Source organism: Pelodiscus sinensis, chromosome 1, assembly GCF_049634645.1.
Source record: "Pelodiscus sinensis isolate JC-2024 chromosome 1, ASM4963464v1, whole genome shotgun sequence".
Classification (NCBI taxonomy): domain Eukaryota; kingdom Metazoa; phylum Chordata; order Testudines; family Trionychidae; genus Pelodiscus; species Pelodiscus sinensis.
This window is the reverse complement of record NC_134711.1, coordinates 47339703-47362500: the sequence shown is the minus strand read 5'-3', so window position 1 is coordinate 47362500 and position 22798 is coordinate 47339703. Positions and strand designations below refer to the sequence as shown.

Here is a 22798-nt window from a genome sequence, read left to right as displayed (position 1 = left end):
AATCACTTGGAGATCCTTTGCTGAAAAGCACAGTGGAAATATTGTGGGAGTTTTTTTTTATTTTATATTAAACTGAAAACAAATTTGGAGATAAAAATAATCACTTTGCATGTCAGAATCTTTTTTTGTCAGACTCGAATCAGGTTGCCATTTAAAAAAAACCTTTTTGAAATGTAGGATATCAAAACTCTTCTCAAACAGCTGAGGAAGGTTAAGGCTGCTGGACTCTTATTCTACTTTTGTGACAGTAAAATGTTTTTGGGGATTTTTTTTTTTGGCACAAGGAATATTACTTTTTGTAGATTACCTGGAAAAATTGTAGGTTTTTAACTTGATTTCCATTCCCACTTAGTACATAGGAATGGCAGTGACCTGTTCATGTATTCAGCAGGTATGCCTGAATTATCCATGCATGAGTCGAGAAGTGTTAAATATACAAAGGGCTGCCAGATGGTTTCAACAAAAATAATGGACACACTTGACATTACATCACAATCTACATTTCATCTTATTGAGAAAATACCAGACATTTATATTTTCACATTTATATTTTCTCAATTTGTTTCCCAAACAGAAAGCTCAAATACTGGACTGTCCAGTTCAAAACCACACACCTGGCAACCCTAAATATACAAACCCAGCATAGCTTGTCCATTACACTGATGTTGGGGTGAAAGCAGATTGCTTACCTTCAGCAAGATCTTCATCTTTTTAACTCTTACAGTGCTTGCCACTCTCTTTAGACCCATCATCATTGCTTTCCACCACATAGCTCCTTGTTAACTAGCTATGTTTTATGTATATACCCAGAAATACCTATCTGAGTGAAACCACATCTGCTAATAAAATAATGATTTAGAGTCTGCTTTTGTGTCCTCAGACTTGTTCAGTTGCACTTTTCTTCTTTTGGTTCAAGAAAACAAGAAATGCATAGGCAATAAACAGAGAATAGACAGAGAATATCTTATTGCCGCAGTATGAATGCATGGTACCCCATATCTTGAATACAGCACCCAGATGTGGTTACCTCATCTCAAAAAAGATACTTTAGCATTGGAAAAAGTTCAGAAAAGGGCAACAAAAATGATTAGGGGTTTGGAACAGGTGCCATATGAAGAGAGATTAAAAGGCTGGGACATTACAGCTTAGAAAAGAGGAAACTGAGGGGGGATGTGATAGAGGTCTATAAAATCATAAGGGATGTGGAGAAAGTGAATAAGGGAAGTTACTTACTTGTACCTATAATATAAGAACTAGGGATCAAAAACAAAATTAATATGTAGTAGGTTTAAAATAAACAAAAGCAAGTATTCCTTCATGCAGCACACAGTCAACCTGTGGAACTCCTTGCCAGAGGATGTTGTGAAGGCTAGGACTTTAACAGGGTTCAAAAAAGAGCTAGATAAATTCAGGGAGCTTAGGTTCATCAATGGCTATTAGTCAGGATGGGTAGAAATGGTGTCCCTAGCCTCTGTTTGTCAGAAGCTGGGAATGGGTGGTGAGGTGGGATTGTTTGATGGTTACCTATTCTGTTCATTCTCTCTGGGGACACCTAGCAATGGCCACTGTCAGAAGACAGTATATTGGGCTAGCTGGACCTTTGGTCTGACCCAGTATAGCTGGTATGTTCTTATAAAGCTCAATAAACTCAAAATGGAGCTCTATGCAACCAACAAATTACATGGTCTTCGGGGGCATAATATACCCAAAAGTTAGGTATGGTTCATGTGCAGACTGCAGAGTACTCACCTATTTAGGAGACAGATCAGTCCATTGACCAAGGGGGAAAAGTCAACTTCATGATGGGTAGCTGTAGAGATCACTACATATATGCAATTCCTCATTCTGGGGTTTATCCTCTTTTCATTGCTTGGGTTTTCAGGTATCCTATGTTGCCATTGTGTAATCAATTTGAGAGCAGGATATGGTATTGTGGTACTTAGTGAACACGTTCTCACTTGTAATTTGGGAGAAACAGACATCCTTAAATTGGGAGAAGGGAATTTGGAGCCACTATCGTCCTCAATCATTGTTTCATGGAAAGTGGGGAAAGTAGGCTCCCTCCCTCAAATACCACTAGGAGAAGGGGAATCTTATGATTTTATGGGTTGCAACACCTCTATTTGGCTGACACCCTTCGGACCATCAGCAAGGAAATAAAATGTTGCAGCCAAATATGCCTGCTTGCTTTTAATTCCTCACGCAAGTTAGAATCTGCATACTATGGGAAGACAATGGCAGAAACACTCAGAGTATCCCACCCATCATTCTCATGATCATAGTAGCTGTATACGGCAAGACAACAGATAAGTATATGAAATCAAACTCCATTGAAATAGGCTAAGTCTAAGCAGTCATGTAAGGGTTTCATTATTGAGTCCAATCTGAGCAGCAGTAACTTCTGCAACCACAGAGTCCAAAGTTTGATAGTTCTCTGTGGTAATAGAGACAATTTTGGAAAGAACAGAACACATGGAAATTATTTGGTGTACTGAAACCTCCTCTTAATACATATAACTCAGAAACCTGGAGGGGACCCTATGTAACAAACAATGGCTGTAAACTAGATATGATATGTTTCATGTTGCCTTTTTTAAATTGCTTATGGCATTTTGTGTTTGAGGTATGTGAGCAGTGACTTGGTTGTATCTAGAACTGTTTCTATGAATAATGCTAAATTTTGCCTCAATTTAATTTTAAAGAACTACAGATACGGAAAATAAATAAACATACATACAATTGTATGCTAGTTTTCTAACCATTTTTTAAATCAAATAGTGCAGTACTCCATGCCTCCAAAAGCAGTAAAAGTGTAAGCCTGTGGTTCATTGAAGACAATTTTTGCCAGTTTCTTTGCATCTGTATTTTTATTCAGTACATTGTAAAAGAGGTAAATTAGATTGTACATTTCTAATGATAAAGTTGAAAAACAGTGACGAGTATTGGAATGGGAGAGCTGTCCTGAAGGAATAATTAACAAGGAAAGTTCAGTTAGCTATCGACTGAACAAACAAGTACAACCATAACAGGACATATACTGTATAGTTCACAAGCAAACGGAAATGTGAATTGTGAACTGACAGTTCTATATTTCATAATACATCTATCTCCCAAAATGCTTCTGCTTCATATTATGGACCAGTAATCACTTCCATTGAAGTTAATAGCACTGTGTGATTTACACTACTTCAGAATCTGGGCCAATATATATTGGTACAAGTGACTATGTACAGGGTATGAAAGGATAGTAAGAAATATAACACAGAAGGAACACAAGTGTGGCAAAGGCTATTCCATGTGATGTAGCTTATAGGTAATATATTAATGGATAGAGAAACTCCCCCAAGGTTTAAAGGTTAATTTAAGGGATTTATTGTTAGGGCACGTCTACACAGCAGGGCTAAACTCAAAATAAGCTACAGAACTTGAGGTACGCTAATTGTGCAGCTTAAGTCGAAATAACTTATTTCAACTCTCAGCACTGTCTACAAAGCAGTTATTTTGAAATAGAATACTCTTCCTCTGACTTCCCTTACTCCTCATGAAATGAGGCTTGCAGAAGTCAGAGTAAGAAGCCCATTACTTCAAATTTATTTAGAAATAATGGGCTTGCTGTGTAGACACACACTACATTATTTTGGAATAACTGACATTTCTCTGAAACAACGCTGCTGTTAACGCATAGCCCTAGATGGCAGCACTGAAGCAAAACTCTTGAAAGAAGACAAATTCAGACCTTGTGTAAATAGCAAAAACTCCTATCAACCCAGGGTTGAATTTGTCCATCTGACCAACTTTGTGAAACTGGTTTGTCTTGTGTCTGTGACTTTATACAATGCTGTAAACAGATCCATCATTTTCAAACATGACAACACTTCTAAGCATCACTAAGGGTACATCTAGACTACATGCCTCTGTCATCAGAGGCATGTAGATTAGGCTACCAGGCATAGGAAAATGAAGCGGCGATTTAAATAATCGCCGCTTCATTCAAATTTACATGGCTGCCGCGCTGAGCCGACAAACAGCTGATCAGCTGTTTGTCGGCTCAGCGCGGTAGTCTAGACGCGCGGGTGTCGACATCAAAGGCATTTGTCGACCACCCAGGTATACCTCATCCCAGGAGGCATACCTGGGTGGTCGACAAATGCCTTTGATGTCGACACCCGCGCGTCCAGACTACCGCGCTGAGCTGACAAACAGCTGATCAGCTGTTTGTCGGCTCAGTGCGGCAGCCATGTAAATTTAAATGAAGCGGCGATTATTTAAATCGCTGCTTCATTTTCCTATGCCTGGTAGCCTAATCTACATGCCTCTGGCGACAGAGGCATGTAGTCTAGACGTACCCTAAGTTACTTATTGTAAATAGATTCTGTTTGTCTCTGATACTTCTTTATTGTACAGTAAGCATTTCTGAAATATTTGTATTAGACTAATTTAACCAGAGTCTCTACACAAGAATATTAGACATTTTTATTATTGTGGTCATTTTTACAATCATATAGTAATACATGTATGTGCAAATTCTGTATGTTGCATTACTATAGTTTATGAGGTGTGACATTCAACATGTTAAGATCAAAGTTTACGTGATGGTAAATGTGAACAAATTATGTTTTGTTGACTATTAGGGGAACTATGGTGATTTTATTATATTTTCTTATAAATTCAAAGTTCACAACATAATATTGATCCATTTTCTAGTCTGGTTTGTACATAGTCTTTATCTTCCTCAGAATGGATCATTTTAACAGATATTTTAGAAAAAATTTCATAATTAAGAAACATTTTAGATTAATTTTATTAATAATAATAACAATCTTTTTCTGCTTTGCAAAGTATTGCAATGTGTGTCAGCGAGAGAGAGAAGAGCACATATGGCAAAACAATATTTGTATTAATGGTTGCTTTTATTTCTAGTAAAAGTGATTTTTTTCTAGAAAAGAAAGTGATTGCCTTTTCAAAGGTTGCAAACTTGACACAGTGACAAGCTATTTGATTATGTACTGGCTAGTTCAAGAAACACCTTCAGACTGTGCATATACAGCAGAAACTGAGCATATATCTCAGGCTCTTACACAAGATTTTTCTCTCACACAAATGCACCCCCTTGCTGCCTGCTTCTCTCTGTGACACACGCATAAGCATTCTCTCATTCACTCTCACTGCACAGCACCCAAAAAAGAAAGTAATAACTACAAAAGAATCTTGAAGATAAACATTCTCCAAGTGTTTAATGAACAAACTTTCAGTTGGCTTATGTGAAGATTTCTAAGCTTTTGGTTATAAGTCAGGAAATAAGGGGAAAAATACAGTTTGTCCTGAGAGGCCAGGGTTCTAAATGCCCCTTGTTTCATTAGATATATCCGTGCTGTTCTTTTTCTGGTACAAGTCAACACTTACTAAAAGAACAAACCTAACAAGAAAGGGGTTTTTTATATTTAAAATAAAGCATTTTTGTACATATGCTTTGCTAGTCTAGATGTCTGTATTGTGTAAGATGTATCTGTATTGCTTTCAGATGCTTAATTTTTTATGTTTATTTTAGTCCTATCTTTTGAAACAGTCTCAGTAGGTTTTTCTGTGGGTAACATTATGACATTTGATAAGATGATTGATTATGAAGTGTTGAGAGCCGTACCATGTGATCATTTATTTTTAAATACACATTTATGCTAGCCAATGTTTAAATCTCTTGCAGTAATACATAAGAGATGTGAAACATAAACCTTGAGTCTGATCAAATCTGATGCCTCTGGAAATAGAGTTCCACAGAACTGTGGTCTTAAAATAACAGATTTTTGCTGAGACTGGAACTTTACAGTGATAAATATTATATAAAAATTATGGTCCATCTTTGGTACAAAATAAAAAAGAAGACATACAGCTGTGATGCAGAGGAGCTAAATGTCTTTGATGATGATATCTTTCTTTCTCTGTGCAGGTGCCTGTGTCAGTGGCCATGATGACTCCCCAGGTGATCACCCCTCAGCAAATGCAGCAGATTCTCCAGCAGCAAGTGTTGTCTCCACAGCAGCTTCAAGCACTTCTTCAGCAGCAGCAAGCAGTTATGTTACAGCAGGTAATGTGGGTTACCTGCTTCGGACTGTTACCATAACCCAAGGAATTTTCTTAGGTATTAACGATGCTTGCATAGGTTTGCTTTTCTGGTATTTCATATTTTTTTGCTAAAAAAAATGTTAAAATGAGTACATAAGTTCCTAGTCTTCAGATTTCTTTCTGTGACTGCAAAAACGTATCAATCTACAGGCAAATTTGAAACATTAAATACTGTGTATAAAATAACAGCAATGGCAGATGCATTATGAACACTGAGCAAATCAGTATTTAAATTTTCAAGTGCTTAAGCACTTTTGAATTGTAGACTTGCCAAAGGAAGTGTAAACAGACTTGCAGATAATTGTTTCTTTAAAATTCATAACACTTTAGTACTCCCTTTAGTCATATAAGTGGAATGCGGTTATGAAATTTGAACTTAGCAGCTTGTTTCATTAAAGGTGAAACTAATTCCGTTGTTTGTTTATTTTCCTTCCAAAAATTTGTTCCAATAGAAAGATTAGACAGAGGAGGTATGATTGCATTTCCCTTAACACAAAACCTAGCAGACAAACCAAGAATCGATGGAAACTCATTGTTACAATAAAGACAGTGTCAGTGCTCAGTACATCAATATAGCACAGAGTATAATTTCAACTATAATTTTGGGCGTGTACTTAATCATTCTAGAGAAAATAATGTGTCTGTTAATCTTATTTCTTTCATGTTTAAACACTTTGATATCTAGTCTCATGATCATTACAGGCAATTCACCTTCAATTGTAAATCTGGCATCCTGCTGCCCAGGCTGACAGATTAATTAACTTTTTTCTCTACGAAACAGACAATTTTGTTTGGTCTAACTGACTTCTTGTGAGTGGTAGAGTACTGCTTCTAATTGGCTATATGAAATATATGAGGAATTTAGGTGTAATAATCTGGGGAGTTAATTTGGCTCTGCCACATTCCCTTTAGGATACAGATTTTCTGTACCTTTTGTTTAGGATATTTTGGAATTTGCACTGAAAATTTTCAGAGCCACCTTGGGAAAAAGTGTACATAGATCTGCCTCTTCGAATCAAACACGTTTTTTTGTGAGGTGAATCTTAATGGCTATGCTACCATATGCCAATGTAGATGAGTTTAGGAGATTTATAATACTTGAAACTTTTGCCTTTATTTATTAAAGTCAAAATGGTTTATTCAGCAACAACTACAAGAGTTTTACAAGAAACAGCAAGAGCAGTTACATCTTCAGCTTTTGCAGCAGCAACAACAGCAGCAGCAACAGCAACAACAGCAGCAGCAACAACAACAGCAGCAGCAGCAGCAACAGCAGCAGCAGCAGCAGCAGCAACAGCAGCAGCAGCAGCAGCATCCAGGAAAGCAAGCAAAAGAGGTAAGATCTGTGAAACTCACCGATGCTTAATAGTTTTGGCTGGAGGAGAAGCAGAGAAGGAACAAGAATAATTTTAGCTCTTTTTTGATAATGAGGTCTTTCTATCCAAAATATTTTCTTGTATCTTTTTCCCTGAGATTTATAACATTGACAGCAGAACTCTCCCAACCACCCCCCTTTTTGGGATTTGAGGATTACCACCTAGTACTGCTGTCATCTACTGTTCACTAATGAATCACAGTGTGGAAAGAGCAAATGGAGTGGTGGACAAAGTACTGATTATCTTGCATTCACAGAGAATCTGTTTTGGTGAGGGCACCTTACTTTCCTCTGTGGCACAGCTCAGAGAGCATGCAAATTTAGCCCATTGTTTAAAAAAAAATAGTGGAGCACAGATTTCAAAGTCGCAGGCCCCTGATTAATGAACTGCTACCATAGGTTTGAAGTGGCGAGGAGAAAGTTACAGTTTGATGTGCTCATAAATCAACCTGACAAGCTGGCTTCTCAGGCCTAGCTTGCACTTGTCAGAAAACGGCATCAAATATAAACATAACACAAACAAAACATGTTGAAGTAGTTAAATTGATCAGCAGGTATCGTAGACGTTGTCTTCAAGCTGCCCATTATGCAAACGTACAGGAAACAGTTCTGACCTCCTGAGGCTTTGTTTCTGTTTGGATTTGTGAATAGAATTTCAGACAGCCATCAACTACGGAATAGAAATTGCTCCCTTATTTCTCCGGAGGCTCTGGGCAATCCACATGACTTGCTCCATTATGCAGTCTGTTTTCCAGTGAGTGCATCAGAAGTTTCTCTTTTCCCCAAACTAAAAAGGAAAGGTCTTCCACAGCAGCTTGTCTTTCTCTGACATGTGACTGCCTTCTTATACCCCCTGAGTCTAAAAAACTGCAGTTTGTCTTGTAATGCCTCACAAAATTGGAAGTTATACTTTTACTTATAATAGGACACTTCTTTGTCTTGAATGTGATACTGGTTTTAATATATTCCAACAAGAGAAGAGAGTGAGCTAACAGGCCAGTGAAATGAAGGCAACATCCCAGTTTGCTAATAGATCACTTGAGACCACATTCATGGGCCACTGCGGACCAAACTTATTCAGTCGGAAAAACTGAATGGAACAGTTGAATCACAAACTGTTACGCTTTTAGCATAGATATATTTGTTATCATCTGCCATGAGCTGGGTATTTTTTTTTATAACTGAACAGCTGTTACCTACTTTCCCTTGACCCTTTTCTGCAGCGTATTATTAATTGTATTTTGCTTTCCCCCCCCAACAACCTAGTAGTTTGGAATAAAAATAATGGGAAATTTCAAATGCTTCCCTTGTCAGAGTATTCTACAAATAACATTATTATTTAATAACTGAGATGAAAGGGGAAATGAGTCAAGTTTACAGATTCTTCTTGCAGCCTTCATTGCAGACTTTATTCTCTGCTGTGTTGTTTGTTGTTTTTCCCCCCTAGCAGCAGCAGTTGGCGGCCCAGCAGCTTGTCTTCCAGCAGCAGCTCCTCCAGATGCAACAACTCCAGCAGCAGCAACATCTGCTGAATCTTCAGCGTCAGGGACTCATTTCTATCCCACCTGGCCAGTCTGCTCTTCCTGTCCAGTCTCTGCCACAAGGTATAAAAACAGTATACGACGCCACTTATTCCTAATTCACAACTTTTTTTTAAATCATTCCATTTTGGCCTGAACTTCAGAAGTTTCCTTTTATGGCATTTAAGCCTCACTTTAATAATAAACTGTGATTTTTAATATTATTTCACTGCCTAGTTTTCTTGAGGCTGATAAATTTTACTACATGCTTTTTACTTGAGAAATCTGCTTTTTGAGTGATTTTCCTTAGGTATAAAATGCATATTTATTAGTCTTATGTGCTGAAAACAATTTCTAAGAGCAACACAATTCAAGCACCATTGATTTACACTGAAGAACTACAGAAAACTGATTTAGTGAGAGAGTAATCACTCCATTTAACATGAGTGAACAGATATAAGGGATAGTGGGGAATTGATATAAAAAAAAGGCTGGTTCCAATCTTAAATTATTTTAAAGAAAAAATAGTAGTCTGTTTCATGTAATTAAAAATTGGTTTCATGCTAAATTCCTGGCTATTTGTTGTGATTTGTTAGAGAGGATCTTTATATTTCAGGATTCCTTTTTCGTCATCTATAGAAAAACTTAAATACAACAATTTTGTTAGCAGGAAAATAATGTCACTAATGTAGAACTGGAAAACATTCTTTAACCTTTGTCAGCGGGACCAATATTTTTCAATGCAAAATATTAATGGAAAATCTCCACCACTGTCACTAATACATTAATGATTCAGTATTTAGTTGTTTAAGAGAAAAAGGAGGGCTCAGATGCATGAAAGAGAAATTTACTTACAAATAAATACTGTGGGCTCTTTAGAAAGGAAGGCCAGAGATTTCACATGTTAAGAACTCTATTCCACCATTACCTTGTTAGCACATAATTTTAGTTTTTGCTGACATTGCAGAAGAGAAGTGAGTTAGAGCTCTCCTTCATGTAAATTATATATCATCGGCTTTTTAGAACACTGATCCTGCAATGAGTTCTGTGTGGGCTGTGTCCAAGTAGAACAGCCTGGGCAAATTATGGCCCGCGGCCAAAAAGCCACCAGATCCAGCCGGTGGGCACTGCAGAGGGAGCCCCAGGAAGACTCTCCACTTGCGTTGTCCCACCTTTACGCCACTCAGAAATGCGGCTGCTGAGTGGTTTCGCTTTAAAATCTGTGAGCCCAGAGTGGAGAGGGAAAGGCTTTAGGAACTGCTCCCTCCCCAAGCACAATCCCATTGGCCAGTTTTTTTACTAGAAATTGTCCCTTGGGATCTGTTGGTTTCAATAACAGGCAGCCAAGAAGCACCATGCTCCCTCTCCTCCAGGGCTTTTAGTTATTAACAGAGAACATGGCTGCAGCCTGTGTGGGGATTGGGCAGGCAAAGAGGCTGCTTCATGAAAGTTTTGGGATGCTGGCTAGTAAGTCTCCTGGCCAGAGCCTGCTGCTAGCACCCCAGTCCCTCCCTCCCCCAAACCACTGCCCCTCACTCCTGTCCCATACTCCACATACCCAAATTCTCTGCCCCCCCCTCTTGCACCCATATTCCCTCCCAAATATGGCATCCCAATACCCTGTCCCTGATCACAGTCCCCTCTTGTCCTAGCTCACAACCCAAACCTCTGCAGCTCAATCTCCTACATCCCCTCCTCTAACCCAATTCCCTGCCCTAGGTCACAATCCAACCCCCTGCACCCAATCCAGTGCCTCAGGTCACAACCACCTCCTTCACTCAAGTTCCTTCCCTTACTGCATGCTTTCTTCTGCACCTAATCTATATCCCAGACCCCGCACCTCCTCCATTAATATAATGGAAGTGTGGGCCTCCCCCCATCAAAAATTATTGCCCACCCGTGAAGTAGCCTGCTTGATTTATGCAAGATTCTATCCAGACATAAGGGATTATCCATAAGGTACAGATAGCAAGCCTGGAGACTCAGAAGTTAGGTGAGCACAGGAAGAGTATACTTCATATAGATAAAATGGGGCAAGAATAATGAAGGATAAGTGATAATCTACATATGTCCCAGCATTGCGTGCTGTCTCAGTTTTTTTGTGAATTTTGTGTTCTGGCCATTTGGCATTTTGGAATCATAGGGCTGGAAGAGACCTCACAAGGTCATCAAGTCCAATTCCCTGCTAACAGCAAGACCAATCCCAATTAAATCATCCCAGCCAGGGCTTTGTTAAGCCAGGACTTAAAAACCTCTAGGGATGGAGATTGCATCACCTTCCTAGGTAACCCATTCCAGTGCTTCACCACCCTCCTAGTGAAATAGTTTTCCCTAAAATTATTTTCTTAAAACTCCATGTCAGAGAGTGCTAACCTTGAGGAGGATCAGACACCAGCCTACCTATGACACCTCTGGTAAGGAGAATGAACCAATACTCCTGTGGATAGTTAATTTTCTAAGAAGTTGTCTAAGTAGTTGGATGGTAGTTAATTAGGTAAGGAGCACTTGAGCATAATAAAGGCTTGTGAGTGCTGAGTCAGGAAAGATCTTGGGGAGGGATTCTCTTTGGGGGTAGGGATGTTAAAATTAGATTAATCAACTAATTGAATAGTCGATGGAATTTCCATCGACTATTTGAGTAGTCAGTAAGGGCACTTCCATTTTGAAATGTAGCAGGAGCCTGCCTAGCCGTTGCTACATTTCAAAGGCAGAAGTGCCACGCGGCCACACGGCGAATCAGCTTTTATGCTAGCTCCCACCAGCCACTGCTTCCCCCCCACCTTGTTGCCTCTTTCCGATAGCAAGGGGGGCAGGAAGCGATTAGTCTACTAGTGTGTCGACTATCCAGTAAGGTTTTGCTTACTGGATAGTCGACTAGTTGATTAGTCACTTACATCCCTATTTGGGGGACCTAGTTAGGAAGCAGTATCTTCTTGGAGAGCAGAGGCTCATGGAGAGAAGGAATAGCACCAGAGAGAAAGTGTTCCCAGGCAAGGAACTGGAACAGCCCAGAAGACCAATCTGTGTGTGGAACATTTTGGAGAGTTCCCAGGGACTGGTCCAGCAAAGACTGATGTAGTTTCAGAGGGAAACTGGTATCCAGCTGAATGTCTAGCAGATGTGCACACTGTAGGGAGGGAGCTCAGCTTGAGTGTGCTCTGAGGTTAGAGGAGCAAGAAACAAGACTGATTAACGCAGGGGAACAGAGTATTGGCGTGTATAGGTGACTGATGCTTTTGTTTATATTTTCACATTATCCTTTTCTATTAAATAATATCATCTGAAAATGAGGGTTTTTTTTAGTATAGACAGGCTGGCCATCAGTTATTTCTACTCTAGGTGAGAGGAAACTGATGCAGCGCTGTGCCTGACTGCAGGGATACACCAGAGTAACTTCCATGGCATTATATCCAAGGTTGTGAAGACAAGTGATTAGATGTAAGGCCAGATATAAATCAGGGTGACCAGTTTACAAGAATTTGTGTCATTTTGAAATTTCTTATGAACCAGAATTTAAAAAACAATTGTTTCAGAAACATGAAAGGAGCCAGTTGACTGTGAGTCTTGAAGCCCTAGAGTCTCTGGAACTCAGTGTAGTCTGCATGGAAGGAATGTCACAGAGCTGCAGACCAGGCAGGGAAGCCTATCCTAAGATTTATAAGCTCCCTACTTAGCAGCAAGCCTCAATTTGAATCAGGACTCCCAAGGCTTCAGGGCTTCCTGCCAAAGAACTGAGAGTCTGGAATACCCGAGAATGCCTCCTCCAGGCATGTCTCCCAGGGCTTCCAGTTTCCCAGCTTCACAGTATGGAGCCTAGAAATTGCAGCATAGTGGAGTTTCCCCAGTACAGTAGACCCTCCAAGATGAGGTTCCTGACTCCAGAGCAAAACACATGGCAGGGCTGCATGATATCCCACCAAACAAACTGACAGTATTCCATTTGAACCTTGCCTGAGATTTGGTGAAATGTTTTTCAAATATATCTCATTTTTGTGAGAAGTTTTGGCAGTCAACAAATGGCATTTCCTGGTTAAGCCTTAATTACATAACATAAGAATGGCCATACTGGGTCAGACCAAAGGTCCATCCAGCCCCGTACCCTGTCTGCTGACAGTGGAGAATGCCAGGTGTTCCAGTGGGAGTGAATTGAACAGGTAATGATCAAGCCATCTCTCTCTCTCCTGCCATCCATCTCCACCCTCTGACAAACAGAGACTAGGGACACCATTCCTTACTCATGCTGGCTAATAGCCATTATGGACTTAACCTCCATGAATTTATCTAGTTCTCTTTTAAACCTGTTATAGTCCTAGTCTTCACAACCCCTACAGGCATGTAGTTCCACAGGCTGGCTGTGTGCTGTGTGAAGAAGTATGTGCTTTTATTTGTTTTAAACCTGCTGCCCATTAGTTTTATTTGGTAGCCTCTAGTTCTTAAATTATGGGAATAAACAAGTAAATAACTTTTCCTTATTCACTTTCTCCATACCACTCATGATTTTATATACCTCTATCATATCCCCCCTCAGTCTTCTCTTTTCCAAGCTGAAAAGTCCCAATCTTTTTAATCTCTCCTCATATGGGACCCGTTCCAAACCCTAATTATTTTAGTTGCCCTTCTCTGAAACTTTTCTAATGCTAGTATATCTTTTTTGAGATGAGGAGACCACATCTGTATGCATATTCTGTACATATATTCTCCGTCTTATTCTCTATCCCTTTTTTAATAATTCCTAACATCCTGTTTGCTTTTTTGACTGTAGCTGTACACTGTGTGGATGTCTTCAGGGAACAATTCACAATGGTTCCAAGATCTTTTTCCTGATTAGTTGTAGCTAAATTAGCCCCCATCATATTATATGTATATTTGGGTTATTTTTTTCCAATGTGCATTACTTTACATTTATCCACATTAAATTTCATTTGCCATTTTGTTGCCCAGTCACTTAGTTTGGTGAAGTGAAATGTTTACTTACTACATTACTTACTTACCTATAACATAAGAAATAAGTGTCACCAAGCGAAATTAATAAGCCGCAGGTTTCAAACAAACAAAAGGAAGTACTTCTTCACACAACACACAGTCAACCTGTGGAACCTCCTTGCCAGAGGATGTTGAGAAGGCCAAGACTTTGACAGGGTTCAAAAAAGAGCTAGATAAATTCATGGAGGATAGGTCCATCAATGACTATTAGCCATGCCCCACCCGCATGCCACTCAGAAACACAGCTGCTGTGTCCCTCACCTCTGTTTGTCAAAAGCTGAGAATGGGCACTTGATGATTACCTGATCTGTTCTCCGTTTGGGGCACCATTGTTGGAAGGCAGAATTCTGGGCTAGATGGCCCTTTGGTCTGACCCGGTATGGCTGTTCTTATGCATTCCTTTCTTATGCCATATGTTTCCTTTAGATTTCCAACCTTGAGCAATCCCCCTAAATTTCCCTCAGAACTCATACTTAATAACATTTATAGTCATTCATCTGGCACAATAGTCAATTTTACATGTGTAATAGAAAAACAAACATAAAATAGTCTTCTCCTTTGGAGATGTTTTTATATTTAATAGTTGTTTTAGCAGATCTATTAAATTATACTTTAATTCCTAATTCCCCCTGAGTGTGGCTTCCTAGAAGGATTAGCTTTAACTGAACTAACAAAGAAGAAAACTATTAAAGAGTTAAAATATTAGAGGGAAATGTATGCATTTAAAATATTTCTGTAATTTCCATGGGAATTTGCATATCTTCTTCCAATCTCACTATCGAAAGCTCCGCTGCTTTTTCGGCAAACCTCCCCCCTTGTTGAAAAGCCTCTTTTCCTCAAAAAATGAGGTTTATGTGGCTTTTTGACAAAGGGGGGGTTCGCTGAAAAAGCTGAGTCTAAACTACTTTCACTTTCAAAAGCTCTGCTTTCGAAGGTGAGATTGGAAGAAGATATGCAAATTCCCGTGGAATTTGCATATCCTCTTTTGAGTCTTCCCGTAGTCTAGACATAGCCTCAATCTCATGAGCCACTTTGGTTTCCATCTGTTCTCTGCTTTTGCATCAGAACTGATACCGGTCAAGGACCCTTCTTTTTACTTTTAGCTCTGCTATCCATTTTCTAGGATGTGGTGCAGAAAAAGGATGGAGAAAGTTAATGCAGAAATATATTTTCATACAGAAAATGAGGAAACTGGTTTAAAAATTACACGAGATTTCGGTAGGCAGAGAGGGACAGGGAACAGGCAGAGTCTTGGTTCTGTGCACACCTCCAAAGTACTGGCCAGCAGAGTAGAAGCTAGAAAGGATGGAAAGGAGGAGTCTGCCCATTGTAATGGGGTGTAGCAGATTCCATTCTCTTTGGAGTGAAGAATGAAGAAGATTTGGAATTGTGACTCTTAGTCCTTATACTTTCTCTGGACTTCTCTTGAGACAGTACAGCCATGTACTGCTCCTGATCCAAGGATGTCCTTAAAAAACAGCCTAAGTCAAGTAAAGAAATAAAAAATAATCAATTGTCAGTCAGATGAGAGAGGCCCACATAGCACTCACCCATATAAAACATACTCATACTATCATGTTGAACCTGGGAGTCCTTCATGCTCCCAGTTAGTAAATATGGAAAGCGCATCAGTCTTCTTGCTCATTCTGTTTATGGAAACGATGATGTTCACACTTAAAGTTGTATGCTGGGACAGAGTGAAATGCAGCACTAAAACTGCATGGATGAGAGAGAATATATGTGCAGTGCAGCAGAAAGACATTTTATACTTCAAATGAACTACCTTTGATACAGGAAGGACTCTATCCTTTATACAAAAGGGAATCATCAGTTACTTTATTTGAAATTCCAGATGCCATAGAATCATAGTACTAGAAGTAGCCTTGAGAGGTCAAGTCCAGTCCCCTACACTCATGGCAGGACCGTGCACCATCTAGAGCAAGGGTGGGGAATTCTTTTGGGTCCGGGTCCGCTGACCCACGGAAAAATCAGTCTGGACCAGGCTAGCAGTTTTTGTTCACTCCAGCCCCAAGGGAGGATTGGGGGAGGGGGCTGGTGTGCCAGAGCAGGCTCCCCAATGTTAAGGGGGAGCCCTAGGCCTCAGGGCCAGATCTAGGCAAGCCTTAGGTTTCCCACCCCAATCTAGTGGACCCCTGACAGGTGTTTGTCAATTTGTTCTTAAAAATCTCCAATAGTAGATATTCCACAACCTCCCTGACAATTAGGAAGTTTTTCCTAATGTACAACCCTAAACCTCCCATGCTGCAGTTTTAAGCCCATTACTTCTTGTCCAGAGGTTAAGGAGACTATTTTTTCTCCCTGTTTCTTGTAACAAATTATAGGTACTTGAAAGCTGTTATCGTGCCCCCTTTCAGTCTTCTCCTTTCCAGACCAAACAAACCTAATTCTTTCAATCTATTCTCAAAGGTCATATTTTCTAATCCTTTAATCATTTCTTGTTGCTCTTCTCTGCACTTTTTCCAGTCTGTCCATATTGGTCCTGAACTATGGTGTCCAGCACTGGACACACTACTCCAGTTGAGACCTGCAGAACCCCAATCGTTATATCCTTCCAACATGAATGTTAACCATTGATAACTACTCTCTGCGAATGGTTATCCAACCAGTTATGCACCCACCTTATAATAGCTCCATCTAGGTTATTTTCCCTACTTTGTTAGTGAGACAATCATGAATGACTGTATCAAATGCCTTACTAAAATCTAGATATATGACATCTTCCACTTCTCCCTCATTCACAAGGCTCCTTATCCTATCAAAGATAGATATCAGGTTGGTTTGACATGATTTGATCTTGACCAGTCCATGCTCACTGTTATGTATTTATTATCTTTCCAGATGTTTGCAAATTGATTCCTTAGTTATTTGCACCATTATCTTTCTGGGCAAGGGGGCCGACAGACTTTCCAGACTTCTGGGCCAGGTGGGAGGGAGGCAGCCCCATGCTCCCACAAGAAGTGGGGCCTCAGGAAGAAAGGGCCGGGGCTTGCTCCTCCCTGCCAGCCCTGCAGCACTGCCCAGAACACACCACATGGAGCATCAATGGCAATTTAAAGGGCTGGGTCTCTGGCCACCACCACTGTTGCTATAGCTTTAAATGTGCTATAGCTGCTTGCACATATAAACAACAATAAACGAAATGTCTCATGAGCCACACATAAAACCACAACGGGCAACATGCAGCTCTGAGCCGCAGGTTGCCCACCACTACTCTAGCTATTTTGAGCTTGTTTTGTGCCTTGTCCTGTCTAATGTTGCCCCTATATACTTGTGTTATTTTTTTTATATTCATCCTTTGTAATTTGACCTTGTTTAGTCTTTTTTGTAGGACTCCTTTTTGATTTTTAGATCTTCTGGAGCTCCTGGTTAAGCCAAGGTGATCTCCTGCCATATTTCATATCTTTCCTATGCAATGGAATAGTTTTCTCTTGTACCCTTCATGTTTTCTTGAAAAACTGCCAACACTCTTCAATTGTTTTTCCTCTTACACTTGCTTTCTATGGGATATTATCTACCAACTCCCTGAGTTTTATAAAGTCTGCCTTCTTGAAATCCATTGTCTTTATTTTGGTCTTCTCCCTTCTACTAAGAATCATGAACTCCATCATTTCATAATCTTTTTCACCCCAGCTGCTTTCCACTTTCAAATTCCCAACCAGATTCTCCCTATTTGTCCAAATCAAATCTAGACCAGCCACCCTCCTAGTAGCTTTCTCCAAATAAAAAATTGTTGTTAATATATTCTGAGAAATTATTGGATAATCTTTGCCCTGCTGTGTTATTTTCCCAGTAGTCGTCTGAGTAGTTCAAGTCCCCCATCATCACCAAGTCCTGTGGTCTGGATAATTGTATTGGGTTTTTTTCAAGGTACATTCACCTCTTCTTCCTGTTTAGATGGTCTGTAGTAGGGCCCTAACATGACATCCCCTGCTTTTTACCCCCTTTTATCCTTACACAGGGGCTCTCAACTAATCTGTCTCCTATTTCCATTTCAACCCCAGTCTAAGTGTGTACATTTTAATATATAAACACAATCACAGGGACAGAAAGAAGGGGATGGGGAAGGGAATAAGAAGGGAAGGGAAAATTTATGTAAACTCTCCTCAAAATACCGAGCATTCTTTTGGGCCTGGTACAGTATTAAGTGACCTTATGCCCTATTAACTTCCTCACTTTCACACTTTTATTCTTTCTTATTTTAACATAAATGGTGCTGTGAAAAGGCCAGTGCAAATAGGAAGCTGAAGGACATGTTGCTTAAAATACCCAGAACCAGAACTTCCTTTCTGATACCCCAAAAATCCAAGCAGACCCAAAAATTATTGAAAATGTAGATAACAACACTGTAGTTATAAAGCAGGGAGTGTGGGGCAGGAAGGTGACTGACCATTGGATACCTAGGAGAGTGTTAAATAAAGTATGGCACACAAAAGCGAGACCATTCACTTGATGTCCACACCCCTCCCCCCCACACTCTCCACTTATTGGTCAATAAGTGGCAGAAAGGCTTGGGATCAGAGAGTGGCAACAGGAAGAAGAAAATGTCCCTGCACAGCCAATTATATATCCTCCCCTGGGGACCAAGGAAAGGTCCTCCACCTGCTGGTCCTATCAAATTTCCTTGTGACTGAGAATGGGGAAGACATTTTCATTCTAATTGCTTCAAAGTATGTTTTGTTCTTGAAACACCAATAAAAATGGGGAATTATTTCACTGACAGAAAGTTACCGATGGAAGAGAAAAGGAAATGTTTATCATTTTTCTCCCATTTCCAAACTGATTCCATTACTATTTGAGGTGATCTGTGATCATCATACTAATGAATGACTCCTTTTTACAATAATTACATGAATTATTTGCAGAGTTGCTACAAACTATGTAGGAATTACTTAACTTATATAAACTATGTAGGAATTACTTAACTTCATTCAAAAGAGTTACAACTATTGCCACCATTGTTGTCTTCAGTTACTTTGATTCAGTAAGAATAGTAAAGCTATACATACCATATAAATTCCAATATTTGAGGCATACATCCAAATCAACTTATTCTGTCACTTCGTAATTAACCCAGGACACAACTGTATGTTAGTATGTAAGATAAAGAAGGAGTAAATATAGCAATTATCATACAGAATAATGAAATAAAAATTAAGATAACTTCCATCCTGTTGATTTTCTGGGTACCTGTACAGCAAGATATTTCTGTAAATGATTAGCAAAGTGCGCAGTCTGGTTTTCGTGGCTTTTACATGCTTCCTAATAAGATAGTTGTTGACAGATTTTGAGGAACTTTATTTTTCAGTGAGTTTTAAATTGCACCTATTTTTAGCAATGTGAACTCGTACATTCAGGATAAAATATTAGCTAGCAAAGATCAGACTTGCCAAAAAGTCAATGAAAAACCTCTCTTTAACTCCTGAAAAAGATTCTCAATCACCCATTAAAGCCACCAGTTCAATCAAAGCCTAAACGAATAGGTGAACCTTTCATCATTCTCTGAAGGTCAGTAAACTGAGCTTTGTCAGAACATTAGGGGAGAAGCTAAATCCAGAGTCAAAGGCCATCCACTGAGAACACCTTTCCCTTCCACCATGCAACTCTAGTTACTGTGAGCAAGAGTGTTTTAGTTGATTTCAGTTGAAATTGTACATTAAAGAGTGGTAGTTATGACAGCCATGACCCAAACCAAGCCAGACTGTATAGATCAAATCCATCTGTTCAGCTGCATGGAAAAACAAATACCCAGAAATAAATTGGTAGCCAGTGCAATCTACAAAGCATGGGTGTGATAACAGTGCAGCATTAAAATCTCTCTTAAGTTAGTGGGCTTTCTCATTCTGCTCTATGTATGTTTAAGTGGTCTTCAAAAGTAATACATTGAGGTAATTCTTTCTGGTGATGACAAAATCAACAGCTAACTGGTGCAAAGTCTGAGAAGAAAGGCCCCAACCTAAGTAAAATGCAGAATAGCTGGGGCAGGGGAAAGTGCTCATATTTTGATTTTACCCATATTTTCAGTCCTTCCCTGCAAACCAACAACAAATTGTGATGGAATCTTCTGTACTTTCTTCTAAAATGTATGAGTGAAGGACAATACTTGACAACACTTCCTTTTAATTTTTATGGTTCAAACACAGACACTAGTCACATAGTCCTGACCACAAATATATAAATGCAACATATAAGGGATTGTGGTCCTTCTCCCAGGCTCTATCCCTGCTATGCCCAACTTGGTTCACAACTGGCAGAACAGGGCAAGGATGACTTTAATCCCCCTTTACAGCTCCAGTAATGGGATTAATCAGGTACAAGACACTCCAAGTCATCTATTAGAAAAGCCTCAAGATTTTCTGAATAATGCCCGTGGATCCATGAGAGCCTGGTGAAGTTGAGGCATAGGGCTACACCTTTCACCTGATCGGGCCCTTCAGTCTCCTTCCCATAACAGAGTAGGGAGAAAGGGTAGCAAAGAAACTGCAGTGATGACACTACTTTTCTTGGGGATTCATCCCTGCAGAATGAATCTTCAAGAGATCAGTTCTGTTGCCCTTTTGGCTGATTCAGGGGATAGAGCAACTGGCCCTGTGTTGTTCGTTAGAGTAGTTACTCATCGAAATAATTGTTTTTTGTCCATTTAAACTACATTTTAAACTGGGTAAATTTTGGCAATTAGAAGTGCTAATTAATTAGTGGATGAAACTATTTAAGTTTGTCTTCATTGACTGAAGTTTGTGGGTCAAATTCTTCCCTGTCTTTAAACCTGTTGAAATTTCATTGATTTCAGTTTGGTCCCGTCCATTTTATTTGGTTTTCGTTTTAAAAGTGTATTAATGCTTCACTCCTTAGTGTGATCGAATATATATATTTTTTCTATTTCCATTACATTGTTGATTAAGCAGTAGTTCTGAAGAACTGAATGAACTTTGGATCCACTGAGTCATGTCTGTGTATCAAGAAATTGATTCTACAGACAATGAATATCTCCTTTAAAACTTCCTTTAATCGTTGTTTTTTTCAAACGGGAGCCTCCAGTTGGTCTTTGTAGTTTGCCCTCTTTGATCCTTGAACAAGTGTTTTAAGAAGAAGCATAAAATTATTAAAATTGGTGACCTTTTTTTAATTGACTGTTTGTAGCACAAGAGAAAAGCAGCTAAATTAATTGGATGGCAATGCAGAAAAAATGAAATTTTTACTACACGTCGATTGTGCTGGAAAAACAGCATCACCTTTATTGTTGGCATTAATCCATTAATAACACTGAGCTCATTATATGAAACGCTTACTTTGTTATATTAGTGGGGCTCTCTTTCATTTTATAGCTGGCTTAAGTCCTGCTGAGATTCAGCAGTTATGGAAAGAAGTGACTGGAGTTCACAGTATGGAAGACAATGGCATTAAACATGGAGGGCTAGACCTCTCTACTAACAATTCCTCCTCTACTACCTCCTCCACCACTTCCAAAGCATCACCACCAATAACTCATCATTCCATAGTGAATGGACAGTCTTCAGTTCTAAATGCAAGGCGAGACAGGTAATTCTGATGAGATTCCTACTGTGTTATCATCTGACATAAAACTTTGCTTTTGTTACACTTTTGATCATACAATAAAGACAGACATCATTATTTCTCATCATGACTTGTATTATTTGAAATCGCAAGTGTCTTCACTACAAAATCAGAAAAAATACAGAACATTGAAGGTTGATTAAATAATCATAATTTTTCAAATATGTTTAATAACATAGCATATTTTTTACAAAACACCTCTAATTTTGCAAGTGCCACTTTTAGTACCCTAATAACGTGACTTCATTTTTACACCTATAGTGAACTTTTGTTACTATAGGTTGAACCTCTCTAGTTTGGCACTCTTGGGAAATGACCAGTGCCAAACTAGTGAATTTGCCGAACCACATGAGGTCAATATTGTCTAGCAGCGTTACCAACACTTCCACTGCTTACTGGGCTCTGAGAAGACATGTAGAGGTAAATTAGACCTAAATAATAGCCTAGAACATTTGAGACTCAAGACTGGTGGCTATAAACAAACCTTGTGGGACCATGGAAAACTTGGCCACAAGTAGACATCCGGCTAATTAAAATCACGCCGGACCACAAATGTTATGGACCAGAAAGTGCTGGACTAGAGAAGATCAGCCTCTACTGGTGACAGTTAGACATGCAACCAATAACTTGTGTGTGCTGGCTGATACTTGTAGATGGAGATTTATAGATGCTTTGTGGGCAAACAACTACATTGTCTAGCTAAGCTGAAAGAAGGAGAGGAGACATTTGATAATGGGCTTAATCAGGTCACAGCTTTATTACTAGAAGTCTTGAACTACCTGGCAGATAACAGTGTACATTACAGATAACCCTATATTTATTACATAATTACCCAGGATGCTTCTACCAGCTCCCTCTCTTTTCCCATGCCAATCCCTCCAGCAAATCTACTGGCAGGACCTTACCATCTTCACCTCATATAGGAGGGTTTAGGTGTGCTATAAGAATGAGGGGGAGATTAGCTCTATGCCACACCAATCATAGGAGTCTCCAACCACCCCCTGTTCATTCCTTTTATAAACACTTTTTAAAAGTCCTTTTACAAGCCATTTATCCAGTCACTATAAACCTTTCCCATGGAATGCCTGCACTGGACATCTGCCCTACACTTACATAAAAAGTCATAATATATGGCTTACCACTCTTCCTGACAAGCATAAAAAAGAGCCCTTTCTGAACTCTGCACTGGGGAAGGCAAATAAACCCC

At 39.4% G+C, this 22798-nt stretch overlaps 1 protein-coding gene across 11 annotated transcripts in view; it reads left to right on the top strand.

The window, feature by feature from the left end:
- Positions 1 to 22798, top strand: part of FOXP2 (forkhead box P2) — a 669323-nt gene that overhangs the window by 585901 nt on the left and 60624 nt on the right. For 7 of the 11 annotated variants that reach the window (XM_006122527.4, XM_006122523.4, XM_014573349.3 and 4 more), the window contains 4 exons: positions 5945 to 6082; positions 7247 to 7456; positions 8943 to 9099; positions 21342 to 21555. In XM_006122527.4, coding sequence (XP_006122589.1) covers positions 5945 to 6082; positions 7247 to 7456; positions 8943 to 9099; positions 21342 to 21555 — 719 coding nt within the window. The remainder of the gene's footprint in view (positions 1 to 5944; positions 6083 to 7246; positions 7457 to 8942; positions 9100 to 21341; positions 21556 to 22798) is intronic. The other 4 variants (XM_075929528.1, XM_006122525.4, XM_014573351.3 and 1 more) reach the window with 3 other exon arrangements.